At 41.0% G+C, this 22,726-nt stretch overlaps 1 protein-coding gene across 1 annotated transcript in view; it reads right to left on the bottom strand.

The window, feature by feature from the left end:
- Positions 1 to 870: 870 nt before the first annotated feature.
- prkx (protein kinase X-linked) overlaps positions 871 to 22,726 on the bottom strand; it is a 128,079-nt gene continuing 106,223 nt past the window's right edge. The window contains exons 7-9 of the mRNA XM_041199379.1: positions 15,056 to 15,133; positions 7,498 to 7,640; positions 871 to 5,193 (exon numbers count right to left, since the gene is read on the bottom strand). Of these exons, the coding sequence (XP_041055313.1) occupies positions 7,515 to 7,640; positions 15,056 to 15,133 (204 nt within the window). The 3' untranslated portion in view covers positions 871 to 5,193; positions 7,498 to 7,514. The remainder of the gene's footprint in view (positions 5,194 to 7,497; positions 7,641 to 15,055; positions 15,134 to 22,726) is intronic.

The following is a 22,726-nucleotide window of genomic DNA, read 5'->3' as shown; positions in this document are numbered from 1 at the left end:
CTTACATTGTAACTGAGAGAGGAGGAGGAACAGAGATGATGCAAGTAGACATGATCAGATGCCTAAATACTCCTTAAGACATGAGTCTTAAAAATAAGTTTTCTCATCTTCATGACTTTGGACTATACCCCATAGCATAAATAGTGTGGAAAAAATATATTAATGGAAACCTAGTCCTGATTTAGTCCTGCACTTTTAAAGTGGAGCTGTTCATCTAAAGTGATCCATTAATGACCAAAGTATTAGTCATTTAATTATCTCTTCTATATTGTGCAATAAACCAACAAATAATCACAACAGTGGGAAATATATATATAGTAAATTAAATAAAGCTTTTCTGGATTAGTTTAGTTCCATTGATTATTGTTATTCCACAATTAGCTCTCACCGATCACACCATCATCTATAAATTACTTAGTTCGGGGTGGAGAGTGAGAAAGGGAGAGGATTGTGCACATTACCCTCACTGCTACTAGCCCTGAAGCTCTCCACAGGTCTGATTCAGCTGACAAGGTCAATGGTTTTGGCTAGAGACGCTCATTATCATTGCTACTGTTCCATGACCAGGTTAGACTAATTTGCCTCTACCATTAAGGCTTGGTCAAGGCTGATTTATTTTCCTCCCCTTCTCCCATAATGTGCAGCACAGCGTTACCACAAGATTCTTAATACCAATATTTGTTATTATGGAGGGGATTTTATAGAAAGAACAGTTCGTGTTATTCTATCCTGGAAATGAATAGAATTTGCCTTAGAAATCAAAAATATTGATTGACGTTAAGGATCAACATATGTGCCCGAGTATGATCACAACACTATTTTAAAGTAATGTTTCTTAGCAACTTAGGGGAACAAAAAAACTTAACACAATTAAAGAATGCTGGTTTATTAGGTGCTGCAAAAATAACAATCCAGGAAGGCAAACCCAGCTGTTTGGCTATACTAGAGCAATTGAAAGAATAAATCAGTGACTGTACAATGCTGCAAAATTGATTTACAAAATTAAACTTGTTCATATAATTGCGGTAATTAAACAGATTTGGATCAAGGAGACAATAATTTCACCTCTCATTCAATTAATGCTGAAGAATCTTCTGCACTTTGTTTTGGCAGGTTTTTATACATTACTTGATTTACGGATTGCACTTTAAAGTGACAGTTCAGGAAAAAAAAATGAAAACACTGATCTACCCTGTGTTGTTTCAAGTTTTCATGGCAACAGCCATGTTTGAAGCGGTTCGACTCTTAAGCCTAGGGCAAATATCAGGTCTATAAATTAAAATTATACTATTAAGTTAAACTTGACTCACAGGGGGCTAAATCCACACAACACCAAGCTTCAGGAACGTGGATTAGATCCAGAAGAAACATCTGGCAAAATGGTGTTTCTTGCAATATCACATCAATTTAAGACAATGAAGCTTCCTAATCCATTCCAGTAACTCTCACCTAATATGCTGCAATGGCCCTTTCATTTGACCACAGCAAAAGGACAACTTCTGCAGAGAGCTTATACCTGGGAAGGATGGTAGCAGGTTTGACTGGCAGCTCAAGTGGCCAAACCCCACACACATTGAGCTAGGGGAGGGTCACATGCCAGGTATTTGGCTTTCAGTCTGCTGGAACTCAACAAACTTTGGAGTAGTAACAGTCACAGAAGAGGGGATCTCTCTTCTTAAGGTTAGGGAGCTGACTAGTTTCAGAGATTTGAACTAAATTCAGCTCACTAACAGGCATATAATGGTGTGCTCTGTTGTTTTCAATGATTAACACAAACCAGAAGCAGCTTGTTGAATTACAACTAGCTTCCTCTCACTACACAGTGTTTATCAATCCACTTGTGAGATGGCAGTACCCAGTACACAAAAGGGGTTTTCATATTATAACCCCTAGGTCATGCTGTCATACGATCGTATGTTGGATAGTAAAGGCGAACTCCAGATCACAGGGGACACAGGAAACACTGCTAACACTGCAAATTATGGAGCAGAGTCTCAAAATTTGAAATGCAGCCTTTAAGATCAAAACGACACATATTATTGACCTAAAGTATACACAGAAGAACACTGTATAACATTTGGGGCTTGTCATTAAGAGCAATACAGATGAAAAGATGAAACTCAATGAGTTGCTTCTTCACATCAACAGTGGGAATCTCAGGCTTAGCTGAAAGGGCATGCTAACCTCAGCCAGATTGTTTGGTGAAGCACCACCAAGCTGACAATTGGAAAGTTGGATGGGAGTTAAAAAGATGTTTAAAAATAAAAGCTGTAGATTTGATTCACCTCAACAGGCTTGTAACTGGGTGGCTATAATGAGCACTGGCAAGAAACACAGACTTGCAGAGTCATGTCTATTTTCTTAATCGTAAATCAGAATATACAGGCCAAGGCACATATGGGGATCAGTCTTTTTAAAAAATAAATAAAATTACATATTTTCAATTCTTCATCAGGTTTGAAGTGTCTGAATTGGTAGAGGCTGTGACAGTGAACAAATGAAGCACCAAAAAGAAACAAACAATGTCAATACCCTGAAACCAATTACTTTTCAAATCATTAGATTGTCATTAGTTCCTGTAAAACAAATTCAGAACAAATACATTTGGCTAAAAACAATTTCCAACAGCAATAAACATTTGCATTTCAATATGTACAATACAACAATCACATAACAAATACAGCATAAACTGAGCTGTACAGGTGTCCGTCTATTTTTACAATTCTACAGTCCTCAAAAGGTCAGTTTATTAGGAGGTGCAGTATTTTTTATTTCACAATGGCTATCATCAGCAGTTTCTCCCACATTTAGATTGGAAAAGGTGTTTAAAATGTTTTTATTCCCTTGCTTTTGCAGGATGAGAACTGCACATAAATCAGGATGTGCACAGTGACAGTTAACTGTCATGATCATCATCGCAAATGTGGAACTTTGTAAACCTAAACTGCCTTCAAACTGTACAGTGCAATCCTGTTATAAATAGAACCAAAACCTCAACTTTCTTTTCTTTTTACACATTATTCAGGAGCATACATTTAACAGGATTAAGTATTCTGCAGTACATAAACAAGTTAGAAATTTGTTTATGTACAGCAATATTAAGGCTACTTCGAATGGAATATTCATAGAGGTTATATAGTCATTGGATAAAACAGTGAAAAAGGAGGTTGATTAAAAACCTTAATCTTGAACAGTATCTCATTGTACAAAACATATTCAAAGAAAACAAGGATAGTCTGGGTTGGCAAATGAAGAACACTATAATATATAATAAAATGCCTTTACAACAGACATACTTGCATTTCAACTTGCAGTTTTTCTCTGATTTCACATATATAATTTTGTGCAGTCAGCCATTCCTCTTTTGTCTGGCATTCTGTTCATCAAACTCAAAGGTGTAAGATACAGTTGGATAAAAATATTAAGAAATGTAAACCATAAAATTCAGTGCACAAGTCAGATTTCAAAAAACAGGTCTTTATAGCTTGTGATTCTGAGGAGCAGATTACGCACAGATACTCAAGTGAGAATCAGGTGCTCTCTCTCTCTCTATGGGGGTTCTTATATATTTTAAGAAAAACATAAGGCTGTTAGGTGCATGAGTAGAACTTGCCACAGAGTGATAATGCCATGATTTCTCTCTCAATAATTTAGCTTAGTTGGGTCATCAGGTAGGGGAAAAAGGAGTGACCATGTTGACCATAACTCTGCGAAAGAAACACAGATCATCTCACAGCTGCCAAACAAGGTGTGGTACTGGTAGAGGAGTGGAGATCATTTAACTAGGAAATAATATAGGAGAAACTAATTAGAATGTTTGGGAGGCTTGGGGTTGGGAGAGATGGAAGAAAAAATATATCATGTAGCAAACAGCGAAGATCAGACATGCTCTCACAACAGTCAGAATTTAGTGCTATACTCAGGGTTTTTCTAATCAATTCCAATATGCCATAAAAATGCATTCAAACAGATATGTCAAGGTAAACACAACAGAATCCTTAAAGACCAAGACAAAAAATATTTTCTTTAGTGTTTTCTCCTATACAATAAACAAATTCTGGTACATCAATATTTTACTTGAGATAGAGAAAGGTTTATTCCTCTAGCTAGCGAGTTATAATCCATTCTCAAGTTCATTAGCCTTGGTGCTCATCTCCTACCCATCATACATCCTCTCCATACTATACATTTTTCCAAAAAATGAAGCTAAACCCACATTAAAAAATAGTTGTCCGCTACAACTTCTAGATGTATGAAAAACAGATAAAAAGTTTTAGAATTAAAATCTTTTAAAGATTTTTATAACCCCACCTCTCCTAATCAATAAAGCAAACCAAATGGTAAAAGGCCCAGTTGTCATTGTGGCTCTATTAATGAACAAAAGTATTCAAACTGCAAGCCTGTTTTAGAAAAAAAAAAATCTGAAATTTAGCATGAAAACAGTTGTATCTAATAGGAGCCAGTGATAACTCCTGAGTGTTCTGCAGACATCAAATACTTACATCTCAAAGTAAGAAAAAAATGGCAAGATGCTGGTATTTAGGATGATCCCTTTAAACATAAAATCTATATACATATATTTTTCTTAAAAACCACATCCTGATTCTACTCAAAACAAAAATCATAAAATTTGAAATTTTTTATATTTGCATAGTGCATCTATTTCAGGTATCTGTATATACAAAGTGATATGACCCTAGTTTTACATCTCTATGAACACAAATAATTATTTTTTAAAAATAAATCATTGTAAGGAAATACTTGTGCTTTTCAATCAAGGCAATTTTACAATAATAAAGAAATCTGGATCCACTGCTTAATAATACCACATTTTAGAATAACCAAAACAGGAATTCAGTTATTAAAAACAAGTGTCATAATGGACATGTGATAATATAGTTATTATACAAAATTTGGGTGTTTCATTACATGATCTGTACCACACATCCATGTAAAGAAAATTCCAGTTTAGACCTCCAATCTTTTGTGTACATCTTCTAGTTACAACATACTGATGGGTACTGAAGTTGAACCATTATTCCGTCTGGAACCTTCCAATGTGCTTATTTGTACGAGGTCATCATAGGTACAGGCAGGCCATGTAGCAAAAACAAAAAGTGAAAAACAAAATGTGCAATTTGATGTCCGATCCTTTTATGAAAATACTCCTCTTGGTCACACTTCATCAGTGCTCTGTAGGGAGGAGGAAGGCATGTATATAAGGAAATGCAGAGATTATTTTACATTGGAAATGGTCTGTCTTTCCAAAACATTAAACCTTGCAGGCCTCTGGTTAAAGATCGGGAATTCAAGCTTATCAGTGCCTTTCAAAGATATAATTAAGAGTCTCAGGCATCATTTCACCAAGTTCTGTCGAGCAGTTTCAGTGAAAGCTATATTATTAACTCAACGTTACCAATATTAAGTAGTTATATCAAAAGGCTAAATAAAATGTTACTGATCTATGCAAATGATTAATCACTCTACGGAATACAATGGCTCATATATCTGGATCTGGATGAGATTCTAGCGAATCCAAGTTTGGCTTTTAAAGGTGGACTAATGTTGCATTGAAATATAAATAGAAAAGACTGGAAAAACTCAGCAGGTCTGGCAGCATCTATGGGGAGAAAAAGAAAGAGAGACAGAGCCAGGTCAGAGGCTGGGAATTCTGTGGCGATTAATTGCATTTTGTTTCTTCACTTTTTGAGAGTAACTCTCCACCCAACTCTCCAAAGCCTGTCCACCACCTACAAGGCTCAAGCCAGATTGTGATGGAATACTCTCCACTTCTCCTGGACGAGTGCAGCTCCAACAACATTCAAGAAGCTCAACACCATCCAGGGCAAAGCAGCTTGCTTGATTGGCACCCCATCCACCATCTTTAACATTCACTCCCTCCACCGGCAATGCACAGTGGCAGCAGTGTGTACCATCTATAAGATGCACTGCAGGAGCTCAACCAGGTTCCTTTGACAGCACCTTCCAAACTCACATCTACCACCTTCAAGGACAAGAAAGGGCAGCAGATGCATGGGAACACCACCATCCGGAAGTTCCCCAAGCCACACGCCATCCTGGCTTGGAACTATATCGCTGTTCCTGCGCTGTCACTGGATCAAAATCATGGAATTTGCTTCTTAACAGCGCTGTGGGTGTACCTACACTGCATGGGCTGCTGCGTTCAAGCGGGCAGCTCACTACCAGCTTCTCAAGGGCAATTAGGGATAGCCAATAAATGCTGGCCCAGCCAGCAACACGACACCCACACCCCACAAAATAAAATATTCTATACAGCAAATCAATGACACTTCTTTAACATTGCATTGAGATGGACATCTTCAAAGAGTTTCAAGAAACACAGTGAACCCCGCAAAAAACTGAACCAGAGGGGCTCCTGCTTGGTGAAGAACATATTCCCGTCATGTATTCTGCTGACCTATTTGGAAGTAGCTTTTTTTCTCACTGAATTATCCCAAGATAAATAAATGTTGACTCTTCTTGAACTAATTAAAAAAATTTTTGGCACAGGCAAAGATAATAAAGCTAAATAATACCACTCTTTCTGATAAACCTCAAAGAATATTCACCTTTGCACCACACCTCCCAATTTATTCTTTATGAGAAATGATTGTTATGTGCCTGGTTCCTTTGTTTTATGTGGTAGCTTTAGCCACAAGTTAAGTGAAAAGGAAAATTGTAATGGCTATGAGGAAAGGTCACAGAAGTGGAACAAATTGGATCTCCCTTTCAAAAAGTCAGCACATGGGCTGAACGGCCTCTGTGCTGTATTAGTCTAATAAAGTTTACCTAATTTCCCTTTGACTCCTTAAAACATATACTCCTATCTTCACTGATACTGCCTGACCTGCTGGTGTTTCCAGATTTTTCCATTTTTATTTCAGATTCCCAGCATCTGCAGTACTTTGCTTTTGTTCCAACTAAACCCATTCACTATAGTCAATAGTTTACAAGGGTCACTGTAGTTAACCTGATCATAATCTTGAAAACTTCAGGTAATCCCAAAGAATGCAACCCGACTGTCTCATTATTTAAATTCCTAATACCTAACATTTTTTTTGTCTCTGCGCACACTCAAAAGTCAATTGTCCTTTCAAAGTAAAAAGCACAAGTTTTGCAAGCCGCTGGAGTTACAGGAAACTCCTGCAGCTAATCTGAATGGGGAAAACATCTTTGATATCTTCAGAATGAAAGATTGCGTCCTTTAGGTAGTTACCTTTATTTGCAATCTAGAATGCCTAAGATGTTTTAATATGGTCATTAGAATGTGAAGACTGACTCAAAAAGGTTAACCAATGAAAAGATCTGCCACCTCAAAAAATTTAAAATACTTTTTCATATACCAGTTAAATGTAAAATATTGACCTTACAGAGATTCACAGAATGTTACAGTACCAGTATGGACTATATAAGAAAGCATTCTACAGAACTATTTATTCAGGCTTTCAAGCCTTAAATGATAGAAACTGAGTTCACCTTGCCGAGTAGCGCAATCAGAAGGTCTTGAAAATTTCCAGATCCTTGGGAGGAACAGGCGGAATCTTTTTCCACTCATTTTCTGGGTAGGATTCAAAATTTGATGTATCCCCATCATGAGAGAGCTTCGGTACTATTGGTGGCTGAAAAAGAAAATTATGCCTTTCAGGTAACTAACTTTGAGTACCTCTAGAATAAATAAAGATCTGCTGGTAATATATAATTTTGAAGTCCTGTGCAGTCAAAGGGGAGTGGGTATACCCTTCCTCAACCAACAGGTTTACTGGTCATTCATCTTATTTCTTGCGTGCATAAAATGGCGACCATATTCACTTAAAAAACATGACTGATATCCAGACTGATGCACATAAAGCAGATTATTCTGTTCCTCAAAGATGTAATTAGGTGCTGTATATTCCTGAGAAACCTAACTCATTACACCTAAGCCCATGAAAAACAGTTTCACTACATTAGGGGGAGGCAGTGGGTTAGTGGTATTGTTGCTGGACGAGCAATCCAGAGACCCCAGGGCAATGCTTTGGGGACCTGGGGTTCGAATCCCACCAAGACAGACGGTGAAAATCTGGAATTAAGTCTAATGATGACCACAAAACCATGTCAATTGTCATAAAAACCCATCTGGTTCACTAATGTCCTTTAGGGAAGGAAGCCTGCCGTCCTTACCTGGTCTGGCTTACATGAGACTCCAGACCCACAACAATGTGGTTGCTTCTGAAATGGCTTGGCAAGCCACTCAGTTGTATCAATCCTCTAAAAAGCCTAAAAGGAATGGAACTGGATGGACCACTCAGCATTAACCCAGGCACTGGAAACAACAATGGCAAACTCAACCCTGTCCTCCATACTAACATCTGGGGGCTAGAGCTGTCTTACAGACTAGTGCCTGACATAGTCATTCTCATGGAATCATACCTTACTATGTACCAGACACCACCATCAGCATCCCCCAGGGTATGTCCTGTCCCACCGGCATGACACATACACCACAGTGGTTTAAACTCAGGAGGGAGCTTCCCTGTGGGTCCTCAACATTTATACCAGACCCCATGAAGTCTCACAGCATCAGGTCGAATATGGGCAAGGAAACCTCCTGCTGATTACCAAGTACACCCCCCCCCCCCCATCCGCTCAGCTGATGAATCAGTATTCCATCATGTTGAACACCACCTGGAAGAAGCACTGAGGGTGGCAAGGGCGCGGAATGTAGTCTGGATGAGGACTTCAATGTCCATCACCAAGAGTGGCTCGGTAGCACCACTACTGACCAAGCTGGCCAAGTCCTACAGGACAGAGCTGTTAGTGGTCTGTACCAGATGGTGAGGGAAACAAGAGGGAAAAACAATGTAAAAACAGAAAACGCTGGAAAGACTCAGCAGGTCTGGTGGCAGATGTGGAGAGAGAAACGGAGATGTGATGGATTTTATACTGTTTAAGAGGGGGGTGGAGCAGGTGAAGCAAAACAGAAAGTCAGGGACAGGTGGGAGCTCAAGAGAGAGATTGACAAAGATGTAAATCCTTGTCATTAACAGTGCTATCAAGCGGCAATTGCTTTGCAATAACCTGATGCTCAGTTTGGGTTCCGCCAGGGCCACTAAACTCCTGACTTCATTACAGCCTTGGTGCAAACATGGACAAAAGAACTGAACTCCAGAGGTGAGGTGAGTGTGACTGCACTTAACATCAACGCAGCATTTGACCGACTATGACATCAAGGAGCCCTAGCAAAACTGGAGTCAATGGGAATCAGGGGGGAAAACTCTCTGCAGATTGCGTTAGATCCAGCAAAAGGATGTTGGCTGTGGTTGTTGGAGGTCTGTCATCTCAGTTCCAGGACATCACTGCAGGAGTTCATCACCGTAGTGTCCTCGGCACAACCATCTTCAACTGCATCATCAACGACCTTCCTTCTATCATAAGGTCAGAACTGGGGATGTTTGCTGATGATTGCACAATATTCAGCACCATTGACGACTCCTCAGATACTGAAGCAACCCATGTCCAAATGCAGCAAGAGCTGGATAATATCCAGGCTGGGGTTGACAAGTGGCAAGTAACATTCATGCCACACAGGTGCCAGACAATGACTATCTCCAGCAAAAGAGAATCTAGCCATTGCCCCATGACATTCAATGGCATTACCATCACTGAATTCCCCCACTATCAACATCCTGGGCATTTCCATTGACCAGAAACTAAACTGGACTAGCCATATAAATATTGTGGCTACAAGAGCAGGTCGGAGGCTAGGAATCCTGTGGCGAGTAACTCACCTCCTGACTTTCCAAAGCTTGTCCAGCATGTACCAGGAACAAGTCAGGAGTGTGATGGAATACTCTCCACTTGCCTGGATGAGTGTAGCTCCAACTCAAGATGCTTGACATCATCCAGGACAAAGCAGTCCACTTGATTGGCACCCCATCCATAAACATTCACTCCCTCCACCACTGACGCACAGTGGCAGCAGTGTGTACCATCTACAAGATGCACGGCAGGAATTCACCAGGCCTCCTTAGACAGCACCTTCCAAACTCTCAAACTCTACCATCTAGAAGGACAAGGGCAGCAGACACATGGGAACACCACCACCTGGAAGTTCCCCTCCAAGCCGCTCATCATCCTGGCTGGGAAATATATTGGCGTTCCTTCACAGTCGCTGGGTCAAAATCTTGGAACTCCCTTACTAACAGCACTGTGGGTGTACTTACACCACATGGACTGCAGCGGTTCAAGAAGGTACCTCACCACCACCTCAAGGACAATTAGGGGTGGGCAACAAACGCTGGCCACATCTCATGAATGAATTGAAAAAAAATATTGGGAGTGATCCATTATTGAATGGACAATGACAGGTTCAATTAGCCACTTGAGACCAAGTGCATATGTAAAAAACCTGCTAACTCAAGATCAATCAATAGTTTTATCACTTCTACTGGGAATGTGCTGTATCAAGAGACATGACAATATATTTATGGACAGCACAATATCTACATTCAAGTTCCACAATTCACAATAGTATGAAAATGCAAACAAAGGAAAATTGCTGGAAATAATTAAGGGGTTAAATATTCAAGGACACAAGTTTGAGAGAGGATGTTAGAAATTAAGGAAAAAAATGCATTTATATTAAAATATCCTGTTTTTTTTAACAAAACAAACAAATAGGATAAAATAAACTTAGCATATAAATCACTACAGTGATTCCAAGTGATCTTTGAAGTCCTGAACCGATTTAGAAACATGCAAACCTGATTATTTTTGTAGTCTGCACTAAAGCAGATTAAGTTTTGAAGTATGCACATCGGTAAGAAATAGTGCATAATTTCACAAATAGACAGCCAAATTGAACCGGAAAAAAGGAATTACTGGTATGTGTGGAAATGTGTTTTGGGTGGGGTAGCATCTGCACATACATTATTTTGTACATCTGCAGCAGACTAGATTTGTCTCGAGGAAAATTAAGCCATCCAAACTGCAGAGAAGTGGAAGAGATTCAAATAGAAAGTAATCGTTCCAATGTTGAAGGTTGGCTCTGTGGATACTGGTTCTACAGATCAATTGCTTTACATAAATACTACTGTATGGTAACAAATAGTCAACCAGGCAGTTTAATCCAATTTGCATTTATAAAATTAAGCAATAGACAGACAACTGATAATTTTTCAGGATTTTAATACCTGCTTAACAGCTTATTTTCTTGCATAACCTCATGCTCCTTGTTAAATAATATGTCAGAGTGATTGCCAATGTTAATTTAAAGCCCCCAGTGACTTAAAGAAGTTTAACTGAAAATTGCAGTGTACTTTTTTTTTTAGGGAACTCAATGCAATTGATATCTTCTAACTTATCATATGATCACCAGCTAAGAAACTAATTCCAAATAGTAAAATCAACCTCACAATTCCATCCATCAATTCACATGCATGTCATTTTTTTTATTCATTCACGGGATGTGGGCTTCGCTGGCTGGGTCAGCATTTATTGCCCATCCCTAATTGCCCTTGAGACAGTGGTGGTGAGCTGCCTTCTTGAACCGCTACAGTTCCTGTGGTGTAAGTACATCCACAGTGCTTTTAGGAATAGAGTTCCAGGATTTTGAACCAGTGACAGTGAAGGAAAGGCAATATTTTTCCAAGTCAGGATGGTGAGTGGCTTGGAGGGAACTTGCAGGTGGTGGTGTTCCTATCCATCTGCTGTCCTTGTCCTTCTCGACGGTAGTGGTTGTGGGTTTGTCGAAAGAGCCTTGGTGAATTTCTGCGTCGGTGGTGGAAGGAGTGAATGTTTGTGGATGTGGTGCCAATCATGCAGGCTGCTGTTTCCTGGATGGTGTCAAGCTTCTTAAGTATTGTGGGAGTGGCACTCATCCAGGAAAGTGGGGAGTATTCCATCACACTTGTGCCTAATAGATGGTGGACAGGCTTTGGAGAGTCAGGAGGTGAGTTACTTATTGCACTCTTCCCGTCCTCTGACTTGCTCTTGTAGCCACAGTATTTATATGGCTAGTCCAATTCAGTTTTTGGTCAATGGTAACCGCCGGGATGTTGATAGGAGGGGATTCAGTGATGGTAATGCCATTGAACATCAAGGGGTGCTGGTTAGATTCTTCTTGTTGGAGATGGTCATTGCCTGGCACTTGTGTGGTACGAATGTTACTTGCCACTTGTCAGCCCATACCTGGATATTGTCCAGGTCTTGCTGTATTTGGACATGGGCTGGTTCAGTGTCTGAGTCATCACGAATGGTGCTGAACATTGTGCAATCATCAGCAAACATTCCCACTTCTGACCTTATGGTGGAAGGAAGGTAACTGATGAAGCAGCTGAAGATGGTTGGGCCGAGGACACTACCCTGAGGAACTCCTGCAGTGATGTCCTGGAGCTGAGATGACTGACCTCCAACAACCACAACCATTTTCCTTTGTGCTAGATATGACTCCAATTCTCATTGACTCCAGTTTTGCTAGGGCTCCTTGATGTCACACTTGATCAAATGCAGCCTTGATGTCAAGGGCAGTCACTCTCACCTTAGGAATTCAGCTCTTTTGTTCATGTTAGAACCTGGGCTCTAATGTGGTCAGGAGCTGAGTGGCTCTGGCAGAACCCAAATTGGGCATCAGTGAGCAGGTTGTTGCTAAGCAAGTGCTGCTTTATAGCACTGTTGATTACATCTTTCATTACTTTACTGATGATCGAGAGTAGACTGATGGGGCAATAATTAGCCTGGTTAGATTTGTTCTGCTTTTTGTGTGCAGTGTGTACCTGGGCAATCGTCCACATAGCCGGGTAGATGCCAGTGTTGTAGCTGCACTGGAACAACTTGGCTAGGGGCGGGGCAAGTTCTGGAGCACAGGTCTTCAGGACTATTGCCAGAATATTGTCAGGGCCAATAACCTTTGCGCTATACAGTGCCTTCTGCTGTTTCTTGATATCATGTGGCGTGAATCGAATTGGCTGAAGACTGGCATCTATGATGCTGGGGGACCTCTGGAGGAGGCCAAGATGAATCATCCATTTGGCACCTCTAGCTGAAGATTGTAGCAAATGCTTCAGCCTTTTTGCACTGATGTGCTGGGCTCCCCCGTCATTGAGGATGGGGATATTTGTGGAGTAGCCTCCTCCAACGAGTTGTTTAATTGTCCACCACCATTCATGACTGGATGTGGCAGGACTGCAGGGCTTAGATCTGATCCGTTGGTTGTGGGATCGCTTAGTTCTATCACTTGCTGCTTATGCTGTTTGACACACAAGTAGTCCTGTGTTATAGCTTCACCAGGTTGACACCTCATTTTTAGGTATGCCTGGTGCTGCTGCTGGCATGCCCTCCTGCCCTCTTCATTGAACCGGGGCTGATCCCCTGGCTTGATGGTAATAGTAGAGTGGGGGTGTGTGTCAGGCCATCAGGTTACAGATTGCATTCAAGTATAATTCTGCTGCTGCTGCTGGTCCACAGCATCTCATGGATGCCCAGTCCTGAGCTGCAAGATTTGTTCAAATCTATCCCATTTAGCAAGGTGCTAGTGCCACACAACACAATGGAGGGTATCCTCAATGTGAAGGCGGGACTTCGTCTCCACAATGACTGTGCGGTGGTCACTCCTACCAATACTGTCATGGACAGATGCATCTGTGGCAGGCAGGTTGGTGAGGATGAGGTCAAGTATGTTTTTCACTTTTGTTGGTTCCCAGACCCAGTCTCGCAGCTATGTCCTTTAGGGGTTGGCCAGCTCAGTCAGTAGTGGTGCTACCGAGCTACTCTTGATGATGGACAAAGTCCCCCACCCACAGTATCTGCAGGTATTCTGCACCCTTGCCACCCTCAATGGTTCTTCCAAGTGGTGTTCATCAGCTGAGGGAGGGCACTACATGGTAATCAGGAGGAGGTTTCCTTGCCCATATTTGACTTGATGCCATGAGATTTCATGGGGTCCGGAGTCGATGTTGAGGACTTCCAGTGCAACACCATCCCGACTGTATACCACTGTGCTGCCATCTCTGCTGGGTCTGTACTGCCGGTGGGACAGGACATACCCAGGGATGGTGACGGTGCTGGTGGTATTGGGACATTGTGTGTAAGATATGATTCCATGAGAATGACTACGTCAGACTGTTGCTGGACTAGTCTGTGAGGCAGCTCTCCCAATTTTGGCACTAGCCCCCAGACGTTATGAAGGAGGACTTTGCAGGGTCGATAGGGCCGAGTTTGCCACAGTCGTTTCCGGAGCTTAGGTTGGTGCCGGGTGGTCTGTCCGGTTTCATTCCTTTTCTGAGACATTGTCGCAGTTTGATAGAACTGAGTATCAAGATAGGCCCTTCCAGAGGGCATTTAACAGTCAACCACATTGCTGTGGGTCTGGATTTACATTTAGGCCAGACAAGGTAAGGATGGCAGATTTCCTTCCCTAAAGGGCATCAGTGAAGCAGATGAATTTTTACAACAATCATCAATGTTTTCATGGTCATCATTTTAATTCCAAATTTTTACTGAATTCAGATTCGAACTTGGCTTTCTGGATTACTAGTCCAGTGACAATACCACTGCGCCATCACCTCCCCTGTGGTTTATCAAAAAGGTCAAGCAAATGCTACTATTTATCTTGACTGTATTTTCATAGCTATTAAGGAGTTAGCCTTGTAACAATTATTTTGGATACATTTAGGATATTGGGGGCAGTTTTGTTTAGCTTTTCAAAATTATACAGACACATTGGAAAGCATTCAGGAAACAGTAAACTTTATGAGGAGATTTACAGAGCTGAACATATGTTCACTGGAGAAAAGATCATACAGGAGTAAGCAAGTGAAAAGCTTTGCCTTCCTGATAAACAGGATATCCTAAAGTACATATAACAAGAATGGATTTTTCACGTTCTGTTCCTAAATTAAACAAACATTGTAAAAGCACGGCAAATACTTTAAACTTCCATCCATGAATGGTATACAGCACTAAAATATTTAGTGAATTGTTTCGTTATTTGGCTTAATTGTTGCTAGAAAATAATCAGTGTGGTGTATTTTGGATGAAAACATTGTTTTCAGCTCACCTTTAGTTTTCTGAGAGGCACTGCTTCCCAGTCCACATATTTAAACCATCGATGTCGCTTAATATCATCTGCTCCATTCTGAAAATTAATGGGAAAAAGTTTTAGAATTCTTAAATCTCTAAGGATTACACCATACTAGGATTAAATAAATGAGGGAATTCAGTGTAGTGCGACTGTCATGACTCGCCCACTGTTGTACTCACTACACAGTGGAAAAGTTTTGCACAGTATTAACTTGGTTAATTGCTTTTGGAGAATGAGCTATGGGGAACAACTTGTTAAGGCACTTCAGCCTCAAGTGGAGCTTGTACAACCAAGTAAGGTATCTAATGTAACTCAGGAAAACCTCAAATGCTTTCAGATCTTTCATAAAACTTAAACAAAAGGGAGCAAGTTCAGGGTTGTGAAAGTCAAATTTATTACAGGATTCACTTCTTTAGATAAGGGGCAAACAAATGGCTGGAATGAGTGGCTGAGGAGTGTGGTTGAGGGCAGGACATTCAAACCATTTAGCAAACAGCCATATAATATGTCATGAGAGGGTTTCATACGGTATAAAAATTGGATCAAATGGGGTGAACAGAAATCTTTAACCAAACCTATCCTGTGAATGTACTCAGCAAATCAAGTTGCAACTGCCATAAAAGCAGAAAGAGTCCTTTATTTCAGTGGTAAGAGTGGACTGGAAGCCAGGTCTCCAGCAGTTATGTTCAAAGCAGAACATGAGGGAGGGTTGTGCGGGGGCAGGTGGGAGCGAGCGCGAACCAGATCGGCGCCCCCGATGGGGTGCGCGCCGCCATTTTATGTGGGCAGGCCAATTAAGGCCCGCCCAGCGTGATGCTCGCCCGGAAGCGCTGAGCGCTCCCTGTGCAGTTGGTGGGGAGGGGGGTGGGATTCCCTGAGTCGGGACCTGCACTCCTTTACACGTGCACCCAAGAGCACAAAAATCTCCCTGCTGTCTCAGTTTTTAAAAACTAAATACAGAAAAGGAAGTATTATAAGGCATGTCCCCTCATGTGACAGTGTCACATGAGCTGGGACATGTCAATGAAATGTAAAAAATTTTTAATGGAATTTTGAAATTTCAAATTCAAAATTCAAATTTTAAAACACTTCATGAAACCTCATCCCGCCCGTGGATGAGGTTTCATGAAAAATGCGAAGGCCGCCTGGGCTCTTCGCCTGCCCCCCCGCCAACTTTAAGATTGGACGGGCAGCTCATTTAACTATCTTAATTAGTTTTTAAACAGGCCTTATTAGGCTTTTGACAGTTTGGCAGGAGCACAGCTGACTCAGCTGCGTGCCCACCGAACTGAAAATCGAAATGACGTGTGGTGTTGGGGTGCACGCTTGTCACCGTGCATCATTTTACGTGTCAGCGAGCGGGCCGCAAAATTCATCCCATAGAAGCAAGTGACAGATGGCCCTGTGGGGAAGGAGGGGTTGGGGAAAAAGGATTTAAAAAAATGAACAAATAAAATAATAAAATTTAAAATGCATAATTGATTAAATAAATAAAAATTAGATTAAAAAAGGGGTCACGATGGAGGAAAGAGTTCATGGTCTGAGGTTGTTGAACTCAATGATAAGTCCGGAAGGCTGTAAAGCACCTAATCGGAAGATGGAGGTGCTGTTCCTCCAGTTTGTATTGGGCTTCACTGGAACTCTGCAGCAGGCAAAAGATGGACATGAGAGCATGAGAGAAAGATGGTGAGTTGAAATGGCAAGCGACAGAAGGTCTGGGTCATCCTTGTGGACTGAGCGAAGGTGTTCTGTAAACTGGTCATCCAGTCTGCGTTTAGTCTCCCCAGTGTAGAGGAGACCGCATTGGGAGCAGTGAATACATTAGATCAAATTGAGGGAGCTGCAAGTGAAGCTCTGCATCACCTGAAAGGAGCGTTTGGCACCTTGGCCAGTGAGGAGGTAAAGGGGCAGGTGTTGCACCTTCTGCAGTTCCATGGGAAGGTGCCATGCGAAGGGGATGAGGAGTTGAGGGGGCTGGACAAGTGGACCAGCCTGTCACAAGGAATGATAATTGGGGGCGTGGGGGGGAAAGGGAGGTGGTGAGGAGATGTGTTTGGTGTGGTATCATGCTGGAGTTGGCGGAAATGGTGGAGCATGATACTTTGAATGCAGAGGCTGGTGTGGTGAAAACTGAGGACAAGAGGCACCTTATCGTGGACCATGCTTTTGTGAAGTTGGCCAGGACACCAACGAGAGCGCTCCTGCTATTCTTCAAAACAGTGTCATCGAATCTCTTACATCAACCTAAGAATGCAAGCGGTCGTCATTTAAGCATCCCCTCGGAAAGAGTGCAGCTCAGATGGTGCTCCTTCATTACTGCACTGAAGTATCAGTCTACGCTGTGTGTTCAAGTGCCTGAAACAGCCAGAAAAATCACAAACTGGCCATAGGCAACCTGCTTGTTTGCTCTCCCGGGTGAGCAAAAATGAAAAATCCCCTTTATTTTCAGTGTTACAGAAGATTTTTTTAAAGCAATGAAATGAACAGTAGAGTGCTGAAAAATTGATGTAGTGTTAAAAAAAAATAAATTGGACTGCCTTCTCTTTTCCCTCTAAACTCAGTTAAGTGAAAGTTCAAATTAACTGAAGAATCAAAAAAGGCATTGCGAGATTCATACAGATCCAAACAAAGCTATGCTGCAGATTTAAACGTTATTTTTGCATTTCTTCAAGCTCCATCATATAGCATGGGGGTGCCAATTACATTATGGTATAGCATGTCTATATTAGGCAACATAGCACCATGTTCCCCTAACATTTGGCACTTAGCATACAACCGTGTAGTTGAGCTTCAGGGTTGCAGCATTCCTGTTTATCCCAGAGCCTGGAAATGATTATCTGTACACCTGTGACATACAGCCAGGAGTAATCACCACAAGCTTAAAGTGTGAGCAGTACTGTAAGCAGTCCATACAACTTCTGATAACCCCAGAATTGTAATGATGCCCATTGGCCCAGCGTGTCTGCACCGGCTCTCCCAATGAATATTATGACTTGGTGCCATTCTCCTGCCATTTCTCCGTAACCCTGCACATTGTTTCTAATCAAATAATCGTCTAATGCCCTCTTGGATGCCTCGATTGAACCTGCCTCCACCACACTCCCAGGCAATGCATTCCAGACCTGAACCACTGCTGTGTGAAAAAGTTTTTCTCACATCACATTTGCTTCTTTTGCAAATCACTTTAAATCTGTGCCTTCTCATTCTCTATCCCTTTACGAGCAGGAACAGACTCTCCCTATCTATCCTATCCAGCTGCCTCTTGATTTTGAACACCGCTATCAAATCTCTTCTTAGCCTTCTCCCAACCTCTTCGATCTATCTTTGTAACTGAAGTTTCTCATCCCTGGAACCATTCTTGTAAATCTCTTCTGCACGCTCTCCAATGCATTCACATCCTTCCTAGAACGTGGCGCCCAGAACTGTACACAATACTACAGCTGAGGTCTAACTAGTGTTTTATATAAGCTCAGCATAACCTCCCTGCTCTTTTTCTTTATTTGTTCACAGGATGTGGGCATCACTGGCTAGGCCCGTCCCAGGGCAATTGCCACATGTAGGCCAGGCCAGGTAAGGACGGCAGATTTCCTTCCTAAAGGACTTTAGTGAACAGTCGACAACAGTTTCATGGTCATCCTGAGACTTTTAATTCCAGATTTTTATCAAATTCAAATGTCACCATCTTCCGTGGTGGGATTCAATCCTGGATCGCCACAGCATTTCTCTGGAATACTAGTCCAGTCACAATAACGCTATGCCACCACCACCCCCTCTTGTACTCTATGTCTCTATTAATAAAGCCCAGGATACTGTATACTTTATTAACAGCTCTTTCCACCTGCCCTGCCACCTTCAATGATCTATGTACATATACATCCAGGTCCCTCTGTTCCTGCACACCCTTAAGAATTGTACAAAATAAAAATTACTAATTATCATTAATAATAATATGAAAATTAGGAGTATTCAAAGTCATTTATATGGTAATGTTGATAAAAGAATTCTAAAGTACCTAACTTATAAAAAGAGATGAAAATCAATTCATTTTGGAGTTTATTTTTCTTCATTCTATATTTTTTGCTTTCGACTCATGCCAACTATTTGCTAACAGTGAAAGGTGAATGTTTGCATTTTCACCAATGTTTATGATTGTCTTTGCTATAAGAAACTTGAGATTTACTCAAAAATAAAACCATAACATAACAGTCACTAGTGGACTGTATCGCCAATTAGTTTCACAACTAAAACTAAGCGCAAACCTCCCCACCCTTCCTCAGGATGTGAAAAAAGATTAACTATTTTAAGTGCCTTGTAAGTACATAATGAAACAAACCACAAAAATATTAGAGGAGTATCAGTTGCTATATTAAAAAGACTGTTTGTACTTAACACAGGTTAACATTCTGCAATAGTAGAGATATCAAGCAAAACTGAACTTCATCTAAATAGTTTATGATGATCTGACACTTCCTTCACTTAAAAAAAATCAGGATGAAGTTTTTTTTCCCAAGGCAGAGCTATAGTAAATAATTGTATTCACATATATGATTGCACACAATGGCCCGGAATTTGCGGTAATAACAGTGTGGCTATCAACACTCACTGTTATTATCTGACATCAGCTTCTGCCATTCACACATGCGTAGTTAAACCCAGAAATCCAGATGCTGCTGTTAAAAAATAATCTACTTCTCCACTGGCTGGATTGTTGGACTTTTGTCAATAGATGTGATACTGAAATCATTGTAATAGCACGAACTTAGAATGCCTAACTATTAATTCTGCATGAGTTGGTGCATTTAGGTACAAGTGAGCTTTTGACCACATAAAAAAAGTATTACTACTGCTGAATAACCTCACTGGCCCTCAAAAACTAATTTTACAAGTGTGGAGTCTCATTTACTGTGCATCATTTAAATGCAATTTATATTTCCTGCTGTATATCCTGATTTGAACTCTGTCACAGTGAGGATTCTTCAATCTGACTGAAAAGCCTTGCTGTTCCTTGCCCTATTCACACAGGTGCCACAATTCCCCTGTAGATGGCAACACACTGAAACAAATGCTCAATTAGTGGAAATACCTGTTAACAGTCCATAATATGTATGTGAGGTGCTGCTAGTGAGGCCAACGGCAAAAACAAAGAGCAAATCTTGTATTTATCATTAGGTTCCATATAGCAAGATAACAGGTGAATTTTACACACCATTATAAGAAACACAACAACTTGCCATATGCTATCCAATTTTACAAAGCTTCTGGATTAAATTTTAAATGTTTACCTCCAGTAGTTACAACTACCTTTTTGAATGCTACCTGCATACAGAAATTCTATGTCAAACCAAACTACTTTACAGACATACTTAATCTATGTTCTGCATTTTCCTGCCATGACCTACAGAGAAAAATACAGTGTGTTTAGATTCTACAAATATATTCGATGCCTATTTTTACATCAAGCGTAGTAAAAGAATTAAACATCCTTGAATGAAAGAGTGGTAACTGCTCATAATAAAATTTTAATTATATTGGGAAAAAGAAAAATGAGGGATGAAGTGAGACCATTGAAAGTAGCATCAAGCGAGGTCATGACAACTAATGTTGCACAGGCCGCAAATGTGCTAGAACTTTTTAAATCTTAGTTCTTTTCTGATCTGGAAAGGGAATTAGAGGGTGTTATAGCAGTAAGTTATTACACAATTCACATTACAGTTGCCAATTAGCTGCACAAGTTTTAAGGTGAATAAATCTCAGGGCTAGCTGAGATGCATCTGAAGGTCCTTCAGGAAGTGAATGAGTAAATCACAGAAGCTGTGATAGTGGTATTGTCACTGGACTAGTACTCCAGTGAGCCAGGGTAATGCTTTGAGGACCCGGGTTTGAATCCCACCACAGCAGATGGTGATATTTAAATTCCAATAGAAATCTTGAATTAAAAGTCTATTGATGACCAAGAAATCATTGTCAAATTTTGTAAAAACCCATCTGGTTCACTAATGGCCTTTAGGGAAGGAAATCTGCCATCCTTATCTGGTCTGGCCTACGTGTGACTCCAGACTTACAGCAAAGTGGTTGACTCTTAAAAATGCCCTCTGAATGAGGGCAATAAGGGATGGGCAATTATTGCTGGCCTAGACAGCAATGTATATCACTGGATACTGGAAAGGCACCTGGGGACTGTAAAATGACAGGTGTTGCACTTATTTTATTAAAACGTAGAAGAAAGTGACCCAAGAAATTACAGGCCAGTGAGTTTCATGTCCATTAGGGTAATGAAAACTGCAATTAAAGATCATGGAGCACTTAGATGTAAAAAAAAATAAAGAATAGCCAATATGGTCAACATCTTCTAATTCTCCTTAGATATGGGGATAGTGCCAGAGGACAGGAGAATTGGAAATGTTCAAAAGAGGTTGTACTTAAATCCTGCAACTACAGGCCAGTCAGTTTAGCTTCGATGGTAGAAAAGCTTTTAGAAATGGTAATCCGCAACAAATTAACAGTCACTTGGACAAGCGGGGATTAATTAAGGAAAGCCAGCAACGATTTGTTAAAGGCAAATCGTGTTTAACTAACTTGATTAAGTTTACTGATGAGGTAACAGGGAGGGTTGATGAGGATGATGCAGTTGATGTGGTGTGTAGGTAGGGACACCCAAAAGGCACTTGATAAAATTGCTTCATGACAGCTTGCCAGGAAAGATGAAGCCCACTGAAATAAAAGCAACAGTGGCAGCATGGATACAAAGTTGGCTGAGGGACAGGAAACAGACAACAGTGGTCAATGGTTATTTTTGGACTGGAGGAAGGTATACAGTAGAATTCCCCAGGGGTCAGTACTAGGACTCTTGACACATAATAATGACCTCTTCTTGGGTGTGCAGGGAACAATTTCAAAATTTGCAAATGACACAAAACTTGGAAGCACTGTGAACCAGGAGGGGGTTAGTGAGAGATGAGAACAAAGACAGGTTGGTGGAGTGGCTAACCATGTGGCAGATGAAACTTAACACAGAGAAATGTGAAGTGATACATTTTTGTAGGAAGAACAAAGAGAGGCAATGCAAAATAAAAGGTAAAGGGGTGCAGGAGCAGAGAGACCTAGGCTATATATGTATATGTGCATCGGTCATTGAAGGTGGCAGGTCAGGTGGAGAGAGTAGTTAATAAAGCATATAGTATCCTGGGCTTTATTAATAGGGGCAGAGAGTACAAGAGCAAGGAGGTTATGCTGAATTTATATAAGACACTTGTTAGATGTCAGCTGGAGTAGTGTGTACAGCTCTGGGTGCCACATTAAGGAAAGGATGTGAACACACTGGAGACAGTGCAGAAGAGGTTTACAAGAATGGTTCCAGGGATGAGGAACTTCAGTTATGAAGACCGATTGGAGAGGTTGAAGCTGTTCTCCTTGGAGAGGGGGTGGCTAAGAGGAGATTTGATAGAGGTGTTCAAAATCATGAGGGGGCTGGACAGAGTAGATAGGGAGAAGCTGCTCCCACTCATTAAAGGATCAAGAACTAGAGGGTACAGATTTAAAGTGATTTGCAAAAGAAGCAAATGTGACATGAGAAAAAACTTTTTCACACAACGAGTGGTTCAGGTCTGGAATACGCTGCCTGAAAGTGTGGTGGAGGCAGGTTCAATC

Source organism: Carcharodon carcharias, chromosome 11 (assembly GCF_017639515.1).
Source record: "Carcharodon carcharias isolate sCarCar2 chromosome 11, sCarCar2.pri, whole genome shotgun sequence".
In the NCBI taxonomy this organism is placed as follows: Eukaryota; Metazoa; Chordata; class Chondrichthyes; order Lamniformes; family Lamnidae; genus Carcharodon; species Carcharodon carcharias.
Note: the sequence above shows the minus strand (reverse complement) of the source record. Positions and strands in the feature narration are given on the sequence as shown.